Below are 24,500 nucleotides of genomic sequence, written 5' to 3'. Positions count from 1 at the left end.
TGCCCTGCAGGATTTTAAACCGTGACAGCATCATGTGTTACTAATGTAATCTTTGTGACTGTGGTCCCAGCTTTCTTCAGGTCATTGACCAGGTCCTCCTGTGTAGTTCTGAGCTTTCTCAGAATCATCCTTACCCCACAAAGTGAGATCTTGCATGGAATCCCAGGCCGAGGGAGATTGACAGTCATCTTGTGTTTCTTCCACTTTCTAATAAATAATCATAACAGTTGTTGTCTTCTACCAAGCTGTTTGCCTGTTGTTCTGTAGTCCATCCCAGCCTTGTGCAGGTCTACAGTTTTGTCCCTGGTGTCCTTAGACAGCTCTTTGGTCTTGGCTATAATGGACAGGTTGGAGTGTGATTGATTGAGTGTGTGAACAGGTGTCTTCTATACAGGTAACAAGTTCAAACAGGTGCAGTTAATACAGGTAAAGAGTGCAGAATAAATCAAATCAATTTTATTTATATAGCGCCAAATCACAACAACAGTTGCCCCAAGGCGCTTTATATTGTAAGGCAAAAGCCAAACAATAATTACAGAAAAACCCCAACGGTCAAAACAACCCCCTATGAGCAAGCACTTGGCGACAGTGGGAATGAAAAACTCCCTTTTAACAGGAAGAAACCTCCAGCAGAACCAGGCTCAGGGAGGGGCAGTCTTCTGCTGGGACTGGTTGGGGCTGAGGGGAGAGAATCAGGAAAAAGACATGCTGTGGAGGGGAGCAGAGATCAATCACTAATGATTAGATGCAGAGTGGTGCATACAGAGCAAAAAGAGAAAGAAACACTCAGTGCATCATGGGAACCCCCCAGCAGTCTAAGTCTATAGCAGCATAACTAAGGGATGGTTCAGGGTCACCTGATCCAGCCCTAACTATAAGCTTTAGCAAAAAGGAAAGTTTTAAGCCTAATCTTAAAAGTAGAGAGGGTGTCTGTCTCCCTGATCCGAATTGGGAGCTGGTTCCAGAGGAGAGGAGCCTGAAAGCTGAAGGCTCTGCCTCCCGTTCTACTCTTAAAAACCCTAGGAACTACAAGTAAGCCTGCAGTCTGAGAGCGAAGCACTCTATTGGGGTGATATGGTACTAAGAGGTCCCTAAGATAAGATGGGACCTGATTATTCAAAACCTTATAAGTAAGAAGAAGAATTTTAAATTCTATTCTAGAATTAACAGGAAGCCAATGAAGAGAGGCCAATATGGGTGAAATATGCTCTCTCCTTCTAGTCCCCGTCAGTACTCTAGCTGCAGCATTTTTAATTAACTGAAGGCTTTTCAGGGAACTTTTAGGAGAACCTGATAATAATGAATTACAGTAGTCCAGCCTAGAGGAAATAAATGCATGAATTAGTTTTTCAGCATCACTCTGAGAAAAGACCTTTCTAATTTTAGAGATATTGCGCAAATGTAAAAAAGCAGTCCTACATATTTGCTTAATATGCGCATTGAAGGACATATCCTGATAAAAAATGACTCCAAGATTTCTCTCAGTATTACTAGAGGTCAGGGTAATGCCATCCAGAGTAAGGATCTGGTTAGACACCATGTTTCTAAAATTTGTGTGGCCAAGTACAATAACTTCAGTTTTATCTGAATTTAAAAGCAGGAAATTAGAGGTCATCCATGTCTTTATGTCTGTAAGACATTCCTGCCATTTAACTAATTGGTGTGTGTCCTCTGTCTTCATGGATAGATAAAGCTGGGTATCATCTGCGTAACAATGAAAATGTAAGCAATGCTTTCTAATAATACTGCCTAAGGGAAGCATGTATAAAGTGAATAAAATTGGTCCTAGCACAGAACCTTGTGGAACTCCATAATTAACCTTAGTCTGTGAAGAAGAGTATCAAAAGCAGCACTGAGGTCTAACAGGACAAGCACAGAGATGAGTCCACTGTCTGAGGCCATAAGAAGATCATTTGTAACCTTCATTAATGCTGTTTCTGTACTATGATGAATTCTGAAACCTGACTGAAACTCTTCAAATAGACCATTCCTCTGCAGATGATCAGTTATGTGTTTTACAACTACCCTTTCAAGAATTTTTGAGAGAAAAGGAAGGTAGGAGATTGGCCTATAATTAGCTAAGATAGCTGGATCAAGTGATGGCTTTTTAAGTAATGGTTTAATTACTGCTACCTTAAAAGCCTGTGGTACATAGCCAACTAATAAAGATAGATTGATCATATTTAAGATCGAAGCATTAATTAATGGTAGGGCTTCCTTGAGCAGCCTGGTAGGAATCGGGTCTAATAGACATGGTGATGGTTTGGAGAAAGTGACTAATGAAAATAACTCAGACAGAACAATCAGAGAGAAAGAGTCTAACGAAATACCAGCATTACTGAAAGCAGCCAAAGATAACGATATGTCTTTGGCATGGTTATGAGTAATTTTTCTCTAATAGTTAAAATTTTATTAGCAAAGAAAGTCATGAAGTCATTACTAGTTAAAGTTAAAGGAATACTCAGCTCAATAGAGCTCTGACTCTTTGTCAGCCTGGCTATAGCCTGGCTATAGTGCTGAAAAGAAACCACTGCTGGGTAGTCCATTAAAGTATACTCAACAAAAATATAAACGCAACACTTTTGGTTTTGCTCCCATTTTGTGTTGGGAAAGTGTAGGAACACGGACCCACAACAGGGGGCGCAAATGAACGGACAATGGAGAAAGTCAAATCACAAAGTTTTACTGTTGTGAACTCACACAACAAACACAACAGATTACAAATACAGCAGTAACCGAATTCCAAAGGTGTCGTGTGGGCAGGCTCGACGATAGGAGACGTCTGTCCGAGTCGAACCGGAACCACCCGATTTCCTCTGCCACCGAACCCCGGGGATACTAGGAGCCGCCAAGTCCCGAACCCCAGGTGGCCACTGCCTCCGCTCGTCGGATCCGGTACTGCTGGCAAGGAACAGAAACAGTCAGGTGTGGGTGCGGCTGCACCCAGCAACACACAGGGTGGAAACACCACCTCCACCTCTTCTCAAAAACAACACTGAAGGATTGGAAGGTGAGTACTTATCTAGTCACGTCCAACACTGTCTTCAGCTGACCTTAAGCACAAGCAAAAAGTATTAACTCTTAGAATAGAGTAACTGGCTGAGTTTGTTACCTCCTTGGTAGAGCGATATCTCGGCAATGAGGTAGAGATGCCGTCCTGCTGATATACCTCCCTGTTGATTGATATCAGCTGTCTCGTCTCAGGTGATGGGTGACAGCTGTCACCCTGGCTGCTCCTGTGAGGCGGCAGCGCCCTCTGGTGCCTGGAGCCCGCACTCCAGACAGGGCGCCCTCTGGTGGTGGTGGGCCAGCAGTACCTCCTCTTCAGCGGCCCACACAACAGGACCCCCCCCTCAACGGGCGCCTTCTGGCGCACGACCAGGCTTGTCCGGGTGGCGACGGTAGAAGTCGGCCAGGAGGGCCGGGTCCAGGATGAAGCTCCTCTTCACCCAGGAGCGCTCTTCGGGGCCGTACCCTTCCCAGTCCACCAGATACTGCAAACCCCGGCCCATCCGTCGGACGTCCAGGAGCCGGCGTACAGTCCAAGCCGGCTCGCCGTCGATGATCCGGGCAGGAGGTGGTGCCGGACCCGGAGTGCAGAGGGGTGAGGTGTGATGAGGCTTGATTCTGGAAACATGGAACACTGGATGAATCCGCAGTGAGGCCGGAAGCTGAAGCCTCACTGCGGCGGGATTGATGACCTTGAGAATTTTAAACGGACCAATGTATCGTTCCAGTAGTTTTGGGGAGTCCACTTGTAGGGGAATGTCCTTGGTGGACAACCACACTTCCTGCCCAGGATGATACGTAGGAGCCGGGGTCCGCCGCCGGTCTGCATGGTTCTTCGCCCTCGTCCGGGCCTTCAACAAAGCAGAACGGGCGGCACGCCACACCCGACGGCACTTCCGTAGGTGGGCCTGGACCGAGGGCACACCGACCTCTCCCTCGACCACCGGGAATAACGGGGGCTGATACCCCAAACACACCTCAAAAGGGGAGAGGCCGGTGGCTGATGATACTTGACTGTTGTGGGCGTACTCGATCCAGGCCAGGTGGGTACTCCAGGCCGTCGGGTGCGCGGCTGTCACACAACGTAGGGTCTGCTCCATCTCTTGGTTGGCCCGTTCTGCTTGCCCGTTGGTCTGGGGGTGATACCCGGACGAGAGACTGACCGTGGCCCCCAGTTCCCGGCAGAAGCTCCTCCAGACGTGCGAGGAGAACTGGGGACCGCGATCGGAGACGATGTCTGATGGTATCCCATGCAGACGGACGACGTGGTGGACCAGGAGGTCCGCTGTCTCCTGGGCCGTTGGTAGCTTCGGGAGGGCCACGAAGTGGGCCGCCTTGGAGAATCGGTCCACTATCGTGAGGATGACGGTGTTTCCCTGGGATGGCGGGAGGCCCGTGACAAAATCCAGGCCGATGTGAGACCAGGGGCGATGAGGCACGGGCAGCGGCTGTAGCAATCCCGATGTCTTGCGGTGGTCGGCCTTGCCCCTGGCGCAGGTGGTACAGGCCTGGATGTAACCCCGGATGTCGGCCTCCAGGGACGCCCACCAGAAGCGCTGCCGGACGACTGCCACGGTTCTTCGCACCCCAGGATGACAGGAGAGCTTAGAACCGTGACAGAAGTCCAGAACTGCAGCCCTGGCTTCTGGTGGGACGTAGAGTTTGTTCTTCGGTCCGGTGCCGGGGTCCGGGTCTCGTGTCAGGGCCTCCCGGACGGTCTTCTCCACATCCCAGGTGAGGGCGGCCACGATAGCGGACTCCGGGATGATGGGATCCGGGGGATCCGACGACTCCGTTTTGACCTCATCTTCATGTACCCGGGACAAGGCATCCGATCTCTGGTTTTTGGTCCCGGGACGGTAGGTGATCCGGAAGTCAAAACGGCCGAAGAACAGTGACCAGCGGGCTTGCCTGGGATTCAGCCGCTTGGCGGTCCTGATATACTCCAGGTTCCGGTGGTCAGTGAAAACCGTGAATGGCACGGACGTTCCCTCCAACAGATGTCTCCACTCCTCAAGAGCCTCTTTCACCGCAAGGAGCTCTCGATTGCCAACGTCATAGTTCCGTTCGGCTGGGGTCAACCTGCGGGAAAAATAGGCACACGGGTGAAGGACCTTATCGGTCTTCCCGCTCTGGGACAGCACGGCTCCTATCCCTGAGTCCGAGGCGTCCACTTCAACCACTAACTGGCGACTAGGATCGGGCTGCACCAGAACAGGTGCAGACGAGAAGCGCCGTTTCAACTCCTTGAACGCGGCTTCGCAATGATCCGACCAGGTGAAGGGGACTTTTGGTGAGGTCAGGGCTGTCAGGGGGCTAACTACCTGACTGTAGCCCTTAATGAACCTCCTGTAGAAATTAGCAAAGCCTAGGAACTGTTGCAACTTCCTACGGCTTGTGGGTTGGGGCCAGTCTCTCACCGCCGCAACCTTGGCCGGATCAGGAGCGACGGAGTTGGAGGAGATGATGAACCCCAAGAAGGACAAAGACGTGCGGTGGAACTCACACTTCTCGCCCTTCACAAACAGCCGGTTCTCCAACAACCGCTGCAGGACCTGACGTACATGCTGGACATGAGTCTCACGGTCCGAGGAAAAGATGAGTATATCGTCTAGGTATACGAAGACGAACCGGTGCAGGAAATCCCGCAAGACATCGTTAACCAACGCTTGGAAAGTCGCGGGAGCGTTTGTGAGACCGAACGGCATGACCAGGTACTCAAAGTGACCTAAGGGGGTGTTAAATGCCGTCTTCCACTCGTCTCCCTTCCGGATCCGAACCAGGTGGTACGCATTTCTAAGGTCAAGCTTGGTGAAAATCTGGGCTCCATGCAGGGGTGTGAACACTGAATCCAACAGGGGCAACGGGTATCGGTTGCGAACCGTGATCTCGTTCAACCCCCTATAATCAATGCATGGACGAAGTCCGCCGTCTTTTTTGCCCACAAAAAAGAAACCTGCGCCCATCGGGGAGGTGGAATTCCGGATCAACCCGGCAGCTAACGAGTCCCGGATGTAGGTCTCCATTGATTCGCGCTCAGGCCGTGAGAGGTTGTACAGCCTACTGGACGGGAACTCACTGCCCGGAACCAAATCAATGGCACAATCATACGGACGGTGGGGGGGAAGAGTGAGAGCCAGATCCTTGCTGAACACGTCGACAAGGTCGTGGTACTCCACCGGCACCGTCCCCAGATTGGGCGGGACTCTGACCTCCTCCTTAGCTCGGGAGCCGGGAGGAACCGAGGAACCTAGACACACCCGATGGCAGGTCTCGCTCCACTGAACCACTACCCCGGACGGCCAATCAATCCGGGGATTGTGCTTCAACATCCAGGGAAATCCTAAAACCACACGGGAGGTGGCCTGAGTCACAAAAAACTCGATCACCTCCCGGTGATTTCCTGACACCACCAGAGTTACAGGTGGTGTCTTATGCGTGATCGGAGGGAGTAGGGAGCCATCTAGTGCCCGAACCTGTACAGGCGAGGTAAGCGCCACCAGAGGGAGCCCTATCTCCCTGGCCCATCTGCTGTCCAACAGATTCCCCTCAGAGCCCGTGTCCACCAGTGCTGGGGCCTTCAGGGTTGAGTCCTCATAAAGGATCGTGACTGGGAGTCGTGTGGCAATGTGGGTGTGTCCCACGTGAATGTCTCGGCCCACCCCTAGCCCAGTCTCTAGGGGCGGGGCGTTGGAGTTGAACCGCTCGGGGCAGTCCCTCATATGGTGCTCTATCGCACCACAAACAAAACAGGCTCCGTGGGCCCGTCTCCTCTGTGCGTCTGGTGCCCTAAATGTTGCCCTACTCGTGTCCATAGCTTCGTCAGTAGGGGGAGCTGTGGCCCCACGGAGCGCAGGGGCCGTGGAGCGTGGGGAAGGCGGAGCGCGGTCGGAACCGGAAGGGAGAGGGACGGCGCGTGCCCGGCCACACCCTTCGTCTCGTTCCCGCCGATGTTCTTCTAACCGGTTGTCTAACCGTATGACAAGATCGATGAGCCCATCTAAATCCCGCGGTTCGTCCTTAGCCACCAGGTGCTCCTTAAGAACCAATGACAGTCCGTTTACAAAGGCGGCGCGGAGGGCAGCGCTATTCCAGCCGGACCTCGCAGCTGCGATGTGGAAGTCGACTGCATAGGCAGCTGCGCTCCGACGCCCCTGTCTCATCGACAGTAGCACAGTTGAAGCGGTTTCTCCTCTATTGGGGTGATTGAACACAGTTCTGAACTCCCTCACAAACCCATCATATGTCTGAAGGAGCCGTGACTTTTGCTCCCAGAGCGCTGTAGCCCAAGCGCGTGCCTCGCTGCGAAGCAGGTTTATTACATAAGCTACCTTGCTAGCATCAGTCGCGTACATAACTGGACGCTGTGCGAAGACGAGCGAACACTGCATAAGGAAATCCGCGCACGTCTCCACACAGCCTCCGTACGGCTCTGGGGGGCTTATGTATGCTTCCGGGGAAGGTGGGAGGGGTCGTTGAACGACCGGTGGAACGTCAATGTTACGCACAGGGTCTACGGGAGGGAGAGCCGCAGCGGCGCCCGGAGGGCGTGCTTCCACCTGCGCGGTGAGAGCCTCCACCCTGCGGTTCAGGAGGACATTCTGCTCGGTCATTAAATCTAACCGAGTCGTGAAAGCGGTGAGGATCCGCTGCAACTCACCGATTACCCCTCCTGCGGACGCCTGCGCGTCCTGTTCTTCCATTGGCCGTTCAACAGCCGGTTGACGCCCCTCAGGATCCATGACGTTGGCCGAGATATCCTGTTGGGAAAGTGTAGGAACACGGACCCACAACAGGGGGCGCAAATGAACGGACAATGGAGAAAGTCAAATCACAAAGTTTTACTGTTGTGAACTCACACAACAAACACAACAGATTACAAATACAGCAGTAACCGAATTCCAAAGGTGTCGTGTGGGCAGGCTCGACAATAGGAGACGTCTGTCCGAGTCGAACCGGAACCACCCGATTTCCTCTGCCACCGAACCCCGGGGATACTGGAGCCGCCAAGTCCCGAACCCCAGGTGGCCACTGCCTCCGCTCGTCGGATCCGGTACTGCTGGCAAGGAACAGAAACAGTCAGGTGTGGGTGCGGCTGCACCCAGCAACACACAGGGTGGAAACACCACCTCCACCTCTTCTCAAAAACAACACTGAAGGATTGGAAGGTGAGTACTTATCTAGTCACGTCCAACACTGTCTTCAGCTGACCTTAAGCACAAGCAAAAAGTATTAACTCTTAGAATAGAGTAACTGGCTGAGTTCATTACCTCCTTGGTAGAGCGATATCTCGGCAATGAGGTAGCGATGCCGTCCTGCTGATATACCTCCCTGTTGATTGATATCAGCTGTCTCGTCTCAGGTGATGGGTGACAGCTGTCACCCTGGCTGCTCCTGTGAGGCGGCAGCGCCCTCTGGTGCCTGGAGCCCGCACTCCAGACAGGGCGCCCTCTGGTGGTGGTGGGCCAGCAGTACCTCCTCTTCAGCGGCCCACACAACAATTTTGTATGAGATGAACTCAAAGATCTAAAACTTTTTCCACATACACAATATCACCATTTCCCTCTAATATTGTTCACAAACCAGTCTAAATCTGTGATAGTGAGCACTTCTCCTTTGCTGAGATAATCCATCCCACCTCACAGGTGTGCCATATCAAGATGCTGATTAGACACCATGATTAGTGCACAGGTGTGCCTTAGACTGCCCACAATAAAAGGCCACTCTGAAAGGTGCAGTTTTGTTTTATTGGGGGGGGGGGGGGATACCAGTCAGTATCTGGTGTGACCACCATTTGCCTCATGCAGTGCAACACATCTCCTTCGCATAGAGTTGATCAGGTTGTCAATTGTGGCCTGTGGAATGTTGGTCCACTCCTCTTCAATGGCTGTGTGAAGTTGCGACGACGAACTGGAGTCAGGTCGAGACCCCGATGAGGACGACGAGCATGCAGATGAGCTTCCCTGAGACGGTTTCTGACAGTTTGTGCAGAAATTCTTTGGTTATGCAAACTGATTGTTTCAGCAGCTGTCCGAGTGGCTGGTCTCAGACGATCTTGGAGGTGAACATGCTGGATGTGGAGGTCCTGGGCTGGTGTGGTTACACGTGGTCTGCGGTTGTGAGGCTGGTTGGATGTACTGCCAAATTCTCTGAAACGCCTTTGGAGACGGCTTATGGTAGAGAAATGAACATTCAATACACGAGCAACAGCTCTGGTTGACATTCCTGCTGTCAGCATGCCAATTGCACGCTCCCTCAAATCTTGCGACATCTGTGGCATTGTGCTGTGTGATAAAACTGCACCTTTCAGAGTGGCCTTTTATTGTGGGTAGTCTAAGGCACACCTGTGCACTAATCATGGTGTCTAATCAGCATCTTGATATGGTACACCTGTGAGGTGGGGTGGATTATCTCAGCAAAGGAGAAGTGCTCACTATCACAGATTTAGACTGGTTTGTGAACAATATTTGAGGGAAATGGTGATATTGTGTATGTGGAAAAAGTTTTAGATCTTTGAGTTCATCTCATACAAAATGGGAGCAAAACCAAAAGTGTTGCGTTTATATTTTTGTTGAGTGTAAATGCAAATGTTATTAAGAAATGATCAGACAGAAGGGGGTTTTCAGGGAATACTGTTAAGTCTTCAATTTCCATACCATAAGTCAAAACAAGATCTAAAGTATGATTAAAGTGGTGGGTGGACTCATTTACATTTTGAGCAAAGCCAATTTAGTCTAATAATAGATTAAATGCAGTGCTGAGGCTGTCATTCTCAGCATCTATGTGGATGTTAAAATCGCCCACTATAATTATCTTATCTGAGCTAAGCACTAAGTCAGACAAAAGGTCTGAAAATTCACAGAGAAACTCACAGTAACGACCAGGTGGACGATAGATAACAACAAATAAAACTGGTTTTTGGGACTTCCAATTTGGATGGACAGGACTAAGAGTCAAGCTTTCAAATGAATTAAAGCTCTGTCTGGGTTTTTGATTAATTAATAAGCTGGAGTGGAAGATTGCTGCTAATCCTCCCCCTCGGCCCGTGCTACGAGCATTCTGACAGTTAGTGTGACTCGGGGGTGTTGACTCATTTAAACTAACATATTCATCCTGCTGTAACCAGGTTTCTGTAAGGCAGAATAAATCAATATGTTGATCAATTATTATATCATTTACTAACAGGGACTTAGAAGAGAGAGACCTAATGTTTAATAGACCACATTTAACTGTTTTAGTCTGTGATGCAGTTGAAGGTGCTATAGTTTTTCTTTTTGAATTTTTATGCTTAAATAGATTTTTACGGGTTGTAGGTGGTCTGGGAGCAGGCACTGTCTCTACGGGGATGGGGTATTGGGGGGATGGCAGGGGGAGAGAAGCTGCAGAGAGGTGTGTAAGACTACAACTCTGCTTCCTGGTCCCAACCCTGGATAGTCACGGTTTGGAGGGTTTAATAAAATTGGCCAGATTTCTAGAAATGAGAGCTGCTCCATCCAAAGTGGGATGGATGCCGTCTCTCCTAACAAGACCAGGTTTTCCCCAGAAGCTTTGCCAATTATCTATGAAGCCCACCTCATTTTTTGGACACCACTCAGACAGCCAGCAATTCAAGGAGAACATGCGGCTAAACATGTCACTCCCAGAGACATGTTTAGCCCAGAGAAAACTACAGAGTCCGACATTGTTTTTGCAAAGTTACACACCGATTCAATGTTAATTTTAGTGACCTCTGATTGGCGTAACCGGGTGTCATTACTGCCGACGTGAATTACAATTTTACCGAATTTACGCTTAGCCTTAGCCAGCAGTTTCAAATTTCCTTCAATGTCGCCTGCTCTGGCCCCCGGAAGACAATTGACTATGGTTGCTGGTGTCGCTAACTTCACATTTCTCAAAACAGAGTCGCCAATAACCAGAGTTTGTTCCTCGGCAGGTGTGTCGCCGAGTGGGGAAAAACGGTTAGAAATGTGAACGGGTTGGTGGCGTACAGGGGGTTCGCGTTTAGAACTATGCTTCTTCCTCACAGTCACCCAGCCGGCCTGCTTTCCCGGCTGCTCGGGATCTGCTGGAGGACAGCTAACGGCGGCTAAGCTACCCTGGTCTGCGCCGACTACAGGGGCCTGGCTAGCTGTAGGATTTTCCAAGGTGCGGAGCCGAGTCTCCAATTCGTCCAGCCTGGCCTCCAAAGCTACGAATAAGCTACACTTATTACAAGTACCATTACTGCTAAAGGAGGCCGAGGAATAACTAAACATTTCACACCCAGAGCAGAGAAGTGCGGGAGAGACAGCAGAAGCCACCATGCTAAACCGGCTAAGAGCTAGTAGCTGCGCTAAGCTAGCGGATTCCTAAAAACACACAAAGTGAATAATGTGTAAATACTTTAGAGGTGATTCAGCAGAGGGAGTGTTTTAGTTAAGGCACGTGAAGATTACACTGTGAAACAAATCGTTATCTAGTTATCTAGATGAATCTAACTACGCAGATTAAACAGCTAACAGATACAGCAAAACACCGCTGTGCTCCGGAACAGGAAGTGATACAACACCGCAATGAGAGCCAACCACCAGTAGAGGTCAATAAGAGGGCTTCTTGAAGAAAAATTAACAGGTCTGTGTGAGCCAGAATTCTTGCTGGTTGGTAGGTGTTCAAATACTTATTTGCAGCAGTAATATACAAATAAATTATTAAAAAAATCATACATTGTGATTTCTGGATTTTTTTTTTTTTTTTTAGATTATGTCTCTCACAGTGGACATGCACCTAAGATGAAAATTTCAGATCCCTCCATGATTTCTAAGTGGGTGAACTAGCAAAACTGCAGGGTGTTCAAATACTTATTTTCCTCACTGTATCGCTTTTACGGCAGGCTGGACAGTGCGCATATTGACAGGTTGCCCCAGCTGAAACAGACCGTCACTTCATTTGGACACGCAGCAGGCGATCTGAATGTCACGTCTTTCTGACAGGACATGCGTGTCCTGTCAGACTATATGACAAGCCAACAGTGTGACAAATATGCCACTTTCAGTCATGTATCAGCAGAAATACGCCATAACAAACGCCGCTTGGTCAGTTATCACGGCACTTTTTTCTCTTTTTAAAAAAAAAACGTTTATGTCCTTGTTGTTTTAGGCATTTTTTCCCGCACCTTTTACAGGATAGTGATGGTAGCACAGTGGTAAAGTTCCTGGCTGGCAATCAAAGCTTTTGTAAATTGCAGGTTCGAATCCCGTGGGCGGCATGTATTTTTTTTTTCACAGCAGCTGCATGATGTAGGTACACATGCTCCAGCTGCTCAATTTCAATTTCAATTTATTTTTATTTATATAGCACCAAATTACAACAAAGCTGCCTCAAGGCGCTTCAGACAAATAAGGTCTAACCTTACCAACCCCCCGCTGCGACGGTTTCGTGCACGACACCGTCGTGTGCACACAAAACCATCACAGCAGGTTTGTTTACCCCTGCCCGTCGGCTCGATGTTTTCGTGGATCGCTCATATGAGCTGTTCTGCCGTGATTCGCCCTGATTTGTACTTACTCGTACTATGTGTGAAGGGGCCCTAACGTTTGTAACATGATAAATGTTCTGCCAAAGAGACTGTTTTCTAGTTCACACAAATGTTAAAAATGGTTATATCAACAGAATCAAGGTTCATTTAAAGCAAATATTTTGGGGAAAAAAGAGTATGACTTCAGCCAGAGTCCAAGCACTTGATCAAACCTGAAACATTTGGGTCACTGCTTATGAGCAGCAAAATCTGGCTGTTCTGTAACAAAAATCATTAAATAAATTATTGACCATGTCACAACAACATTTGAGGTTGGGTTGAGCTCATTTAGCTAATTATTAAATTATTTGATAATCTAAAAAGATATAGGTTTGATTTAATGAGCCCTACTTTGAATTTTACAATCACTTCAAACATTTAAAAGTACCATATGTCCTAAGTTTCTTCTGGAGGTCATTAAGAATAGCCTGACCAGAAATATGTCATTTTCAGAAAAAGCAATCTCAGAACATCCATTTAAAAAAAAAAGAAGTGTTTGAGTCACACAAATGATCCAGAGGTCATTTCTCAGCCTGGGCTGTATCTCAGAATGTGTTTTTTGTTTCCTACAGTCTGTTTTTGTCATAACGTACCGGCCTCCTGATAACCCGGAGTACAAAGACTTTCAGAGAAAACTCCACGCCAGAGCTCAGAGGGATTTTGGTGTGAATTTGGAGCCGTCACTGGTAAATTATAGGAGAACCTCCTCCATTCTCTCTGGCATCTGAGCCTCTTTAAACTTTTATAAGGTTTTCTGTGAAGAAAACTCCCCACTGTGCTGCAGAATTACCAGCAATTACTGATAAATAATGATGGTGGTAATTTCTGCTTATTCTTTTGGCTTTCATCTTTGCAAATCGTTTTTTGCACGCTTGTCATCATTTATTGTCAGAGGTCATATTCTAACAGAGTCTGGCTTGAATGGTTGGCTTTCCCTTTGTTTAAACGTCTGTTTGTTCTCTCGGTTCAGACTAATCTGTCTTCTTGCAGATGGATTATATTGCTGGCAGCTTCTACGATGGTTTCGTGCTCTATGCAAAGGCTTTGGAGGAAACTCTGGCAGAAGGCGGAGCTCAAAATGACGGTATCAACATCACGAAGAGGACACAGAACCGCCGATTTTGGGGTGAGCATACGTTGAGGATGTCTGTCTTTATTTGTTCTATTTGCTTCATACATCAGAGTCACTTCAAAGAAGATTGTCTTCTTTTGTGGAATCTTTGGACTTCATTCTGAAAATATTAAAGATAGTTTGACCCCTTTATCTTAAAAACTAATGGGCACAGAGAACACAGCCCTTCAACAGAGATGACTTAATTAACTTTTGATTATGATCAGTTTCTGCCTCTGAAGTTTTCCTTATCTGTTTCTTTAACATTTTTAGTCTGACTGTGCAAAAGCTGAAGACCAAAATGGTCTTCATCAGCGAGACAGCAAAAATCACATTTGAGATATTGTCAAGTTACAAATCTCATTTTCAAATGACAACAATGAAAAATGCCTAGTTCATTGCAGGTGTACATAATAGCATCATATTTTGACAGATCAGCAAATAACGTCCGATTTCTACCATAACCCTACGGTCACATCAACTACAAATGATGGTGATAAGCAGTCGGTATTTGTCACTTGATGGGTGTTCCCGGGGCGTGGCCACTATTTTTACTTGGTGTTAATGTAGACTGCACAATGTTTAATGATAGATTATAAAGGACGGGAAAACCCGACACATTACTATGAGTTTTTCCTCCATTCTTGAGTGGTTAACGAAACCAGTTCACTTGATTTGTTTCAGTCTGACGTCTTTCACAGTAATGTTCCTGTCTATGTTGTAGCTAATGTGACCGTAGGGTAACAAGATTACCCTTAATGGAATAATTGGTTAAAATGGATGCATAGATGGATTAACCATATTATAAAGGCTAATTACAGGTACTTGTTGGTGTGCATTAGGTGATACCCTGTCTTTGTAGAAGAACAGCGGTCCAAGTGTTTAGGGTCTTGATGCTTGTTGTCTTATTGTATGGTTATGAGACTTGGATGCTTACCAGTGACGTGGATGTTTGTGGTACCAAGTCTCTTCAGAGGATCTTTGGGGAGTGTGTCATTGCAACGGTTAAAATAGGAGATTTAGATTACACATATTGCTTGCATTGTGAGGGAGCGTCAGCTTCGAGATTTTGGTCATGTGGTGTGAATCTCTGAGTATGATCCAGCACGCAGGTGCCTCAGTGTTGAGGACCCCAGTAGCTGGAGAAGACCAAGTGCACACATGCTCCCAGACGTGATAGATACTACAGAAATTAATCATCAATTTAAGAAGTGTAAGACAGAGGTACGTCACAGTTTGTGTAACGTCAACACAATTTGAGTCAGCGCTTTAATGTGGACGCTGTCTGTATTTTTTAGGAGTAACTGGTCTTGTAACCACAGACCACAAAAATGCCAGAGACATAGACGTCAACCTGTGGGCAATGACCGACGAGGAGACAGGAGAGTACGGCGTAAGTCAATCTTTTACATTTATTACAGAAACGTATGTCAGCAGTATTTTTAGTCGATTGGTAAAAGTTTTTGTGAAATTCTTTGTGTAAACCACCCACACAAACAATAAATCTAAGGTCTGGTTTTCAGTCTTGTACTTTTTCAAGAAAGTAGCATAAACATTTCTCACATATATTCACATTTTTCGGATGCTGTTATAATTGTTTGTTTACCCCAGTTTATAAAAAACATATAATTCTGCTTCTCATACCATTTGAAAAAATGTTGGGGGGATTTTTTTCATTCTTTTTTCCTTTTTGTTTTTGTTTTTTTAGGGGGCGGGGGGGTTGCCTGGAGGTCAGTTCAGCTTTTCAGTCATGCGTGTGAATTTTCATGTTTATGTGGTCAGACACGTTAGGGACCAAGGCTTTAAGTGTGCGATGAAGTAAATATTATGGATCTTGCTGGCTGTGCTGAGCAGTAAACACAAACCCTGAACTAAATCCTGCAGCTGCTTCTGACACAAATTCTTCTCCACACCATCACATTCTGCATTGTTTTGTTGACTTTGGGGTGATGTCCTTCAAGATTCTTAACAGAAACGGCCTGACATAGTGGGAGAAAGGTTGGGAAAAATATATATAAACATCAGCACTCCAAGACATAGTGGGGGTCATGTTTCAGAGAAAGGACGACAGATGCTGCTCAGGAATGGAGCTAAATGCTGTGTCGGTTAAATGAAGTTGCTTAAAACAGCACACAGCTGCTCAGACACAGAAATGAGATGATGGTGAAGGTGCTCCTCTTCATGTTGACACTAATTATTTCCCCACAATATGAATTTTTGTTGACTGAATGTTGTGATGGGATGGTCAAGTATGCATGTATTGATAAGAGACTGGCTAAGGCAAATAGTGCATTTGACAGAACGTACAAACAAGTGTGGAACAACAAACACCTTAAAAAGGGCACTAAGATCAGATTACCTACCGTTACCACCTACGACTCTTTGAGCACTTCCACCAGCACTGCCTCCGCACCATCCTCAGCATCCGTTTGAGTGAATTCATCACCAATGTTTAAGTCCTCAAGCAAGTGTAGGCCACCAGCATCGAGGCCATACTGCTGAAGTCGCAGCTACATTTGGTAGGGCACATCTACAAGATGGAGGGCCACTGTCTCCCAAAGATCATCTTGAATGGTGAGCTGTCCACCGGCACATCATGACAGGGTGAACCAAAGAAGCGTTGCAATCCCTCAATGTCCATCCCTGTTTGTTACTAGTGGTCCAACCTAGCTGTGAACTATGATGCCTGGTGTCACACCATCAACCATGCTATGTCTCCTCCTTCGAAGACTCTTGCACAGTCACATATTCAGGACAAAAGATGCGGAAGGAAAACTGAGACACTGCGAATCTTGACCAGACTTTCATCTGCAGCCGCTACAACTGGATCAGTATGTCCCGAATCCGCCTTGTCAGCCTACAGTTGACATGGCCCATCATCTTCATGGCTGGCGGGAGTCCTCTGCAGAGGTCAGAGTGCAACTGTGCAGCTCCCCCAGAGTTCCTAAAAGAGTCAGCAGGGCAGCCGCATGGCCCATCCAAGTTCACCGCCGTCTCAGGGGCAAGGACGTCCAGTGCCACCACAGTGTCCTCACAAGCGGGTCGAAAAGGGCCGCCGTGCCAACATCTGCAGGTGCAGGGGTATCCAGCCCTGCTGCAATGTCCTCAAAGATGGGGGCAAAAAAAACACACCTCGCCGACATCTTCGGGTGCTGGGATGACCAGCTCGCTGCAATGTCCTACGAGCCAGGCGCCAAACACCCCGCGGTGCCGATGTCTGCAGGTGTGGGGATGTCCAGACTCGCTGAGATGTCCTCAAAGGTGGGGCGAAACACCCTGCCACGTTGATGTCTTTGGATGCAGAGGCTGATGGCACCCCGCTGACATCCTCGGTCATGGAGGTGACTGGGTCCGCACTGACGTGATGCGATGATGTCATCCATTGTGGAGGCAGCCAGGTCCATGTCAATGTCTTCAAATAAGTGGGATGATGGCTCCCCAGTGACATCATCTGCTGTGGAGATAGTCGGGCCCGTGTCGAAGTCTTCCACTGCGGGGATGGACTGGTCCTCAGGGACCTCATTGAATGTGGAGGTGGCCTGCATCTCTGCGGTGCCATCAGGGACCGGGAGTTGTGACCCCTCTGTGATGTCTTCAGGAGCAGGGCCAATCCCTTCTGCTTTTTCTGGAATGCCTCTGGACCCACTCACCAACCAGCAAAATACAGCACAAGGGTTAAAAGGTGCCCCATGCCCACCCCTGAGCCAAGAGATGGCTCCGCTGAGGAGCCCGGCGACTTCTCCAGGACTGGCCCCGCTGCTGGTGCCGACGGGTTGGTGACAGCCTTGGTGCCATCCCCTGGCATGGAGGCAGACTCTTTTGTGAAGTCATCGGGGTCCGGGATCAGTGGCCCTTTGGTGACATGCTCTGGAGCGGAGGTGGACTGCTTCTCAGCGGCATCATCGGGGGCCGGCACTGGTGACCCCTTGATGACATCCTAGGAAGCTGGGATTGTCACCTCCGCCACATCCGGTATGCAGCCAGACCTGCCTACTGACCTATAAGAAAAAGCACATACGTTAAGGTACCCCGTGCTCACCGCGGGGCCCAGAGACAGCTCCGCTGGGGAACTGGGCTTCCTTTCCTGGGCCGGCCCTGCTGCCTGCAGAAATGGGAGAGCCGCAGCCAACGGAGCCTGCCAGCGATCCTCGCCGTCATACTTGGACCGGTGTTTTCCCCTCTTTTTGCTGACCCTGCCTGTGCCACAGGTTGCATCAGAAGAAGGTGGTAACCAAGGAGGGCTGGCCTTTTCCGCTGGCTGCGGTGGTGCGAGGACCACCGCCAATTGCAAAAGCATGGGAGACACCGGCTGCGGTGGCAGAGCCAAGGCTCTGGAGTTGAGTCCAGAGACAAGAGCACTGGGAGGTGTGTCCAGCAGCTGATGAGGGACAGCAGCAGGAAGGCTATGGATGGTATGGCTAAGTGCGGATATGAGGATTTGCCTGGAGACTAGATCGGTCCACCCTGCCTTCACTGCGCATGTATCATTTCAGACCACATCAGCACGTCTGAGACTGACTCTCTAAACCCAAAGCAATCAAAGGGAATAATGTGATTATTAACTGTCTGATGACAAAGTAAAACCTCTTAAATCATTCTAAAGTCAGTTTTAAACAGAAACAAGGTGATAACTGGGGAGTCGCTAGTGATGCACCGAAATGACTGAGGCACAGCAGCATGTCTTGCTGCTGTGGCACTCTGATCGCTGATCCCCCATCTTTTATTATGAAATAATGCTGAATTTATGTGGAAATGATTGCTGTACAAAAGCTTCAGATATCTGTCATTGAGACAGATGAGGACTGGAGGTGATAATCTGTGCATTGCTACTGATGCTCAAAAATGACGTTGTTTGGTCCGAAATGATGCATGCGCAGTGAAGGTGCGTGCATGCAGGGTTCATTATGGCGGATTAATTCTATTACAGTCTGAGCAGGATCTGAGTTAAATTGAACCCCAGTAGCAGACAGCCAGGACAGAAAACAGATGAGTTCCAAAATCCAAGATGCTTTAATTATCTACAAGGGTAAGCAAAAACAACACAAACAGGTGCAGAGTAGTTACAACAAAATAATGAGTCCAACACTAACTCAGGGGTGAGGAAGACTGGGACAGGCGACAGAGAGGATTTAACCAAAAACAATCAATCAATCAATTTTTTTTATATAGCGCCAAATCACAACAAACAGTTGCCCCAGGCGCTTTATATTGTAAGGCAAGGCCATACAATAATTATGTAAAACCCCAACGGTCAAACGACCCCCTGTGAGCAAGCACTTGGCTACAGTGGGAAGGAAAAACTCCCTTTTAACAGGAAGAAACCTCCAGCAGAACCAGGCTCAGGGAGGGGCAGTCTTCTGCTGGGACTGGTTGGGGCTGAGGGAGAGAACCAGGAAAAAGACATGCTGTGGAGGGGAGCAGAGATCGATCACTAATGATTAAATGCAGAGTGGTGCATACAGAGCAAAAAGAGAAAGAAACAGTGCATCATGGGAACCCCCCAGCAGTCTACGTCTATAGCAGCATAACTAAGGGATGGTTCAGGGTCACCTGATCCAGCCCTAACTATAAGCTTTAGCAAAAAGGAAAGTTTTAAGCCTAATCTTAAAAGTAGAGAGGGTGTCTGTCTCCCTGATCTGAATTGGGGAGCTGGTTCCACAGGAGAGGAGCCTGAAAGCTGAAGGCTCTGCCTCCTATTCTACTCTTACAAACCCTAGGAACTACAAGTAAGCCTGTAGTCTGAGAGCGAAGCGCTCTATTGGGGTGATATGGTACTACGAGGTCCCTAAGATAAGATGGGACCTGATTATTCAAAACCTTATAAGTAAGAAGAAGAATTTTAAATTCTATTCTAGAATTAACAGGAAGCCAATGAAGAGAGGCCAATATGGGTGAGATATGCTCTCTCCTTCTAGTCCCCGTCAGTACTCTAGCTGCAGCATTTTGAATTAACTGAAGGCTTTTTAGGGAACTTTTAGGACAACCTGATAATAATGAATTACAATAGTCCAGCCTAGAGGAAATAAATGCATGAATTAGTTTTTCAGCATCACTCTGAGACAAGACCTTTCTAATTTTAGAGATATTGCGTAAATGCAAAAAAGCAGTCCTACATATTTGTTTAATATGCGCTTTGAATGACATATCCTGATCAAAAATGACTCCAAGATTTCTCACAGTATTACTAGAGGTCAGGGTAATGCCATCCAGAGTAAGGATCTGGTTAGACACCATGTTTCTAAGATTTGTGGAGCCAAGTACAATAACTTCAGTTTTATCTGAGTTTAAAGCAGGAAATTAGAGGTCATCCATGTCTTTATGTCTGTAAGACAATCCTGCAGTTTAGCTAATTGGTGTGTGTCCTCTGGCTTCATGGATAGATAAAGCTGGGTATCATCTGCGTAACAATGAAAATTTAAGCAATACCGTCTAATAATACTGCCTAAGGGAAGCATATATAAAGTGAATAAAATTGGTCCTAGCACAGAACCTTGTGGAACTCCATAATTAACTTTAGTCTGTGAAGAAGATTCCCCATTTACATGAACAAATTGTAATCTATTAGACAAATATGATTCAAACCACCGCAGCACAGTGCCTTTAATACCTATGGCATGCTCTAATCTCTGTAATAAAATTTTATGGTCAACAGTATTTTGATACTGTTGACCATAAAATTGAGGTCTAACAGAACAAGCACAGAGATGAGTCCACTGTCCGAGGCCATAAGAAGATCATTTGTAACCTTCACTAATGCTGTTTCTGTACTATGATGAATTCTAAAACCTGACTGAAACTCTTCAAATAGACCATTCCTCTGCAGATGATCAGTTAGCTGTTTTACAACTACCCTTTCAAGAATTTTTGAGAGAAAAGGAAGGTTGGAGATTGGCCTATAATTAGCTAAGATAGCTGGGTCAAGTGATGGCTTTTTAAGTAATGGTTTAATTACTGCCACCTTAAAAGCCTGTGGTACATAGCCAACTAACAAAGATAGATTGATCATATTTAAGATCGAAGCATTAAATAATGGTAGGGCTTCCTTGAGCAGCCTGGTAGGAATGGGGTCTAATAAACATGTTGATGGTTTAGATGAAGTAACTAATGAAAATAACTCAGACAGAACAATCGAAACAACAGCTACAATAAGTTTGCGAAAACCAAACAGAGTACTTAAAACTACCACGAACAACAGAGAGAGCAAGAGCAAAAAACACCATCAAACACAAGTGAAACGAAATGTAACGTTAGTTAACTGTCACGCAAAGGAAAGACAAAATGGGAGTGACTTAAATGCAGTAACACAAATGAGAAACAGGTGCAAACTAACAATGGACAGGAAGTGACAAGGACACGTGAACCACAGGAACTAAAGTAACATAAAATGCAAAAAATACAATGGCAAAAAAAAACAGCATAATAAATAATAAATCTGAAATACAAATCAACAGACTAACCATGAACAAAATGCAAGTCACATAATAAAGAATTGTGGGAAGGTGACAAAATCTCAGAACCTAAAAAACAGACACTGATGAACACAACCACAAAGAAAAGAAGAACTAAGGACGGAGGAAAACAGAGACACGACAAGGATCAAGAACACAGAGACGTAAGGACCGAGAACCGAGGAGGGTAAGGGTGCACAGACGGAACATGGAGACTGACTGTGGGAGTAACACACACACACACACACACACACACACACACACACACACACACACACACACACACACACACTGAAACGGGACACACGAGTGACAGTCGCTGGAGAGATCATACACACATCAGACCCAAACGAGGGACACACATATACATACTTTATCCACACTACAAAGACACACAAACACCAGATATGGCCCACAGGTACACACGCACACACAAGACTTGGCCACAAAACAGGAAGGCAGACACACAATCACACATACACCAGATAGACACAGCCCAGGGCTGTACAGACGACACATGAACAACAGGTGAACCAAACACACAGAAAACCGTACAGGCGCGTGGCAACAGGAAAAACACATACAGACAAGTATGCATCCAAAACACAAAAGACACTAACAGGGGCAGCAGAGCGCACACACAACTCTAACCACTGAAAACCGACTCACTACAAGCACTGAAGTTGCGTAATGATGATGTGTGCTCCTGTAGAAGCCACAAGTCTGGATGATATTAACCTTATTTGAACAAAAACATGTTTCATTCACAATGTCACCAAAAAGACCTACAGTTAATCTGACATGGGAATGAACAGCTCAGCGGTTCACCCTGCAGAGCAGTGCACTTAAATGTGTGGATGCAATCCTCAGGAATGAATGGAATAATGTAGAAACACTGAACAAACGTGTCTGTCAGCCCTTTTTATGTGTATTTTTCTCTGGACTTGCAGCTTGTTGCTTACTACAATGGAACCAATAAAGAGATCATTTGGTCCCAGACTGAGCGGATCCACTGGCCCAATGGGAGCCCTCCTCTGGACAACCCACCATGTGTGTTTTCCACAGATGACCCTTCCTGCAATGATGGTATGACCCCTGAACGCATCACGGCTCTGCCTCACTCTTCATGACAACACACTTATTCTTCCCCTTCAGTTATATCAACATCAGGAATGTCACTGGACACCTGGAGTTCAGTATGAAAACTAGAAGGTCCCTCATTAGAACACAAATGTCAGCCAGAGCCCAGAAGGTTTTCCTTTGTTGATTTGGCATCCGTTACTAGTACAGTCATAAATGGTGGATACCAATACTCATGGCGACTGAAGGATAAGTCCTGCAAAGTATTGCCATTTTGTTGGTTTTTCAAATTCAATATTGCACACTATGTATTTTAGAATGTCACGTGCCTCTTTCTGTACACCATATCACCTGTAATAGCGGAAAAGGTCTTTTGATTGCAGATTTGCAAAGTAAAACTTTTTCGAACTGCCCCAGAAACCCCTTCATGAAAGCATTAAAGGTTTTTTTTTTTTTTTTTTTTGCAATATATGAGAGTTTTTCAAAATACACATTTCCATTAAGCATATTTTCAATTCACTACTTCAAATTGCACAATTTGGAGGATAATGCAAACCTGCCAAAATCCAATATGACAACTTCAGAATGTTCAGGGTGTCCTCAAAGTAGATCCTCAAGCTTGTTGTTGAACATTTCATGTGATATTATTCCTTCTTTTTAATGTTGTGTTTTGTTCTTGAAACCACGATTCATATTGGACCAGGAGGAGGGTTTACTGTTGTACCCCTAGTGTCAATCATTCCTAGTAACTCTCTCTCTCTCTCTCATAATGTGGACTTTCTCACAATTTTAAAAGAAAATAAAAACTTTATCATTTGTGATTCCACCCCCTTTAGCCACACCCATCCCCAAGAACTCATCATATCATCTTCCAGACCACACAGACTCGTAACCGCATTTTGTGATATTCTGTGTTTTAGTCCGTGAGTAATCCCAATAACGATTTAAAGAAGAAAAAGTGCAAACATAACCTCCTTGAGATAATTAGTGAACCACTAATGATTGATGAGGATGATTGATTAGAATGATATTGCAGTGTGCTGATGCTGTGTTTACGTTGTCAGACGTTTAATGTTTCCATGAATAACAGCCTCGATGGGAAAATGATTTTGGCTGTTTGTCCAGTTTATCTGTAGCAGAAAATGTCACAGATAATAAATTGATAGAGTTCCTCACTCATTTAGAAACTGCCTCAATTAAAAACAATTTTGGGATGAAGAATGGATAACACAGGAGCAATAATCTCTCTGGGTATCACTTTGCATTTACCCACATGCAAAAATCAACACGTAATTTGATCACACTACTGAATTACCCAAAGAAAACATACAAATCTAGAACATAAAAGCCCACAGTGGGATCAAACCCCAGATCTTCTTACTAGGAACCAATGTGGAAGAGATAGTTTGGAGCCGCACAGAGCGGATCCACTGGGCCAGTTAACGGCTTTATGAGAAATCATTAGTCTACTGATGGCAATTATTTTAGTCTGTGGTTTACATAATTACTGTTTATTATTTTATGTGTATATGTCACGAACATCAGAGCGGCGTAACTGTGTGAAGCTGTTGGCGCTGACTGATCGCTAAAGCAGAGCAGCCGTATTTCATGAAGTCACAGCTGTTTTTTTCCTATTCTAAATATGAATGTGACATCTGCTGAACACATGAGAGACAAATGAGTGTGGAACATCCTTTTCTACTTTTTTTCCAGGTCACCTGCCAGTTCTGGGTATTGTAGCCGTGGGATCCGGCTTAGCGCTCATCATTTTTGGAATGTCAAGTTTCCTCATTTACAGGTGAGTTTGAACGCATCGCACGACACCTCCTCTGTGCTTTTAGCTCAAACTGCAGACACCACAATGATGATTTTTGAAAACTCAGAAGGAGAGAGAGGAGTGCTTACACCTCATGCAGTCATACGTGCCAGTGCGGTATTACAACGGTTGTAGCCGGAGCAACGGCTCAGCAGGCGACCGTTTTAAAGCAGCGGTTAAGTGTGTTTGAGCTCATATATTGGCCACAAACAACCTTTACTGTGATTCTCAACTTAACGATCACCGTTACCTTCCTCTGCTGAATACAGAAGCCAGATTTCACCTATTTTATAAGTCCTTAAGTGCTGATGTCAGGTTAAAGCCTGGAGATTTCTTGTTTTGTTTTTGTGCTTTACCTTTCTGTTGGTTGCTACTAAACAAACAAAAAAGCCATTAAATCCTTTTCTTACAGTTCAAAGAGGAGGTTACACTGCAAAGAAAGAGAGAAATCTAATTTTGAAGCATTACAAATGAGATGTAGAG

At 46.4% G+C, this 24,500-nt stretch overlaps 1 protein-coding gene across 1 annotated transcript in view; it reads left to right on the top strand.

The window, feature by feature from the left end:
* LOC117529909 (atrial natriuretic peptide receptor 2) overlaps window positions 1–24,500 on the top strand; it is a 137,728-nt gene that overhangs the window by 27,533 nt on the left and 85,695 nt on the right. The window contains exons 3-7 of the mRNA XM_034192814.1: window positions 13,135–13,248; window positions 13,553–13,688; window positions 14,972–15,066; window positions 22,072–22,207; window positions 23,915–23,999. Coding sequence (XP_034048705.1) covers window positions 13,135–13,248; window positions 13,553–13,688; window positions 14,972–15,066; window positions 22,072–22,207; window positions 23,915–23,999 — 566 coding nt within the window. The remainder of the gene's footprint in view (window positions 1–13,134; window positions 13,249–13,552; window positions 13,689–14,971; window positions 15,067–22,071; window positions 22,208–23,914; window positions 24,000–24,500) is intronic.

The sequence above is a fragment of the Thalassophryne amazonica genome, chromosome 17 (genome assembly GCF_902500255.1).
Source record: "Thalassophryne amazonica chromosome 17, fThaAma1.1, whole genome shotgun sequence".
Lineage (NCBI taxonomy): Eukaryota > Metazoa > Chordata > Actinopteri > Batrachoidiformes > Batrachoididae > Thalassophryne > Thalassophryne amazonica.
The sequence above is the reverse complement of the archived record's forward strand: the minus strand, read 5'-3'. Positions and strand labels throughout refer to the sequence as shown.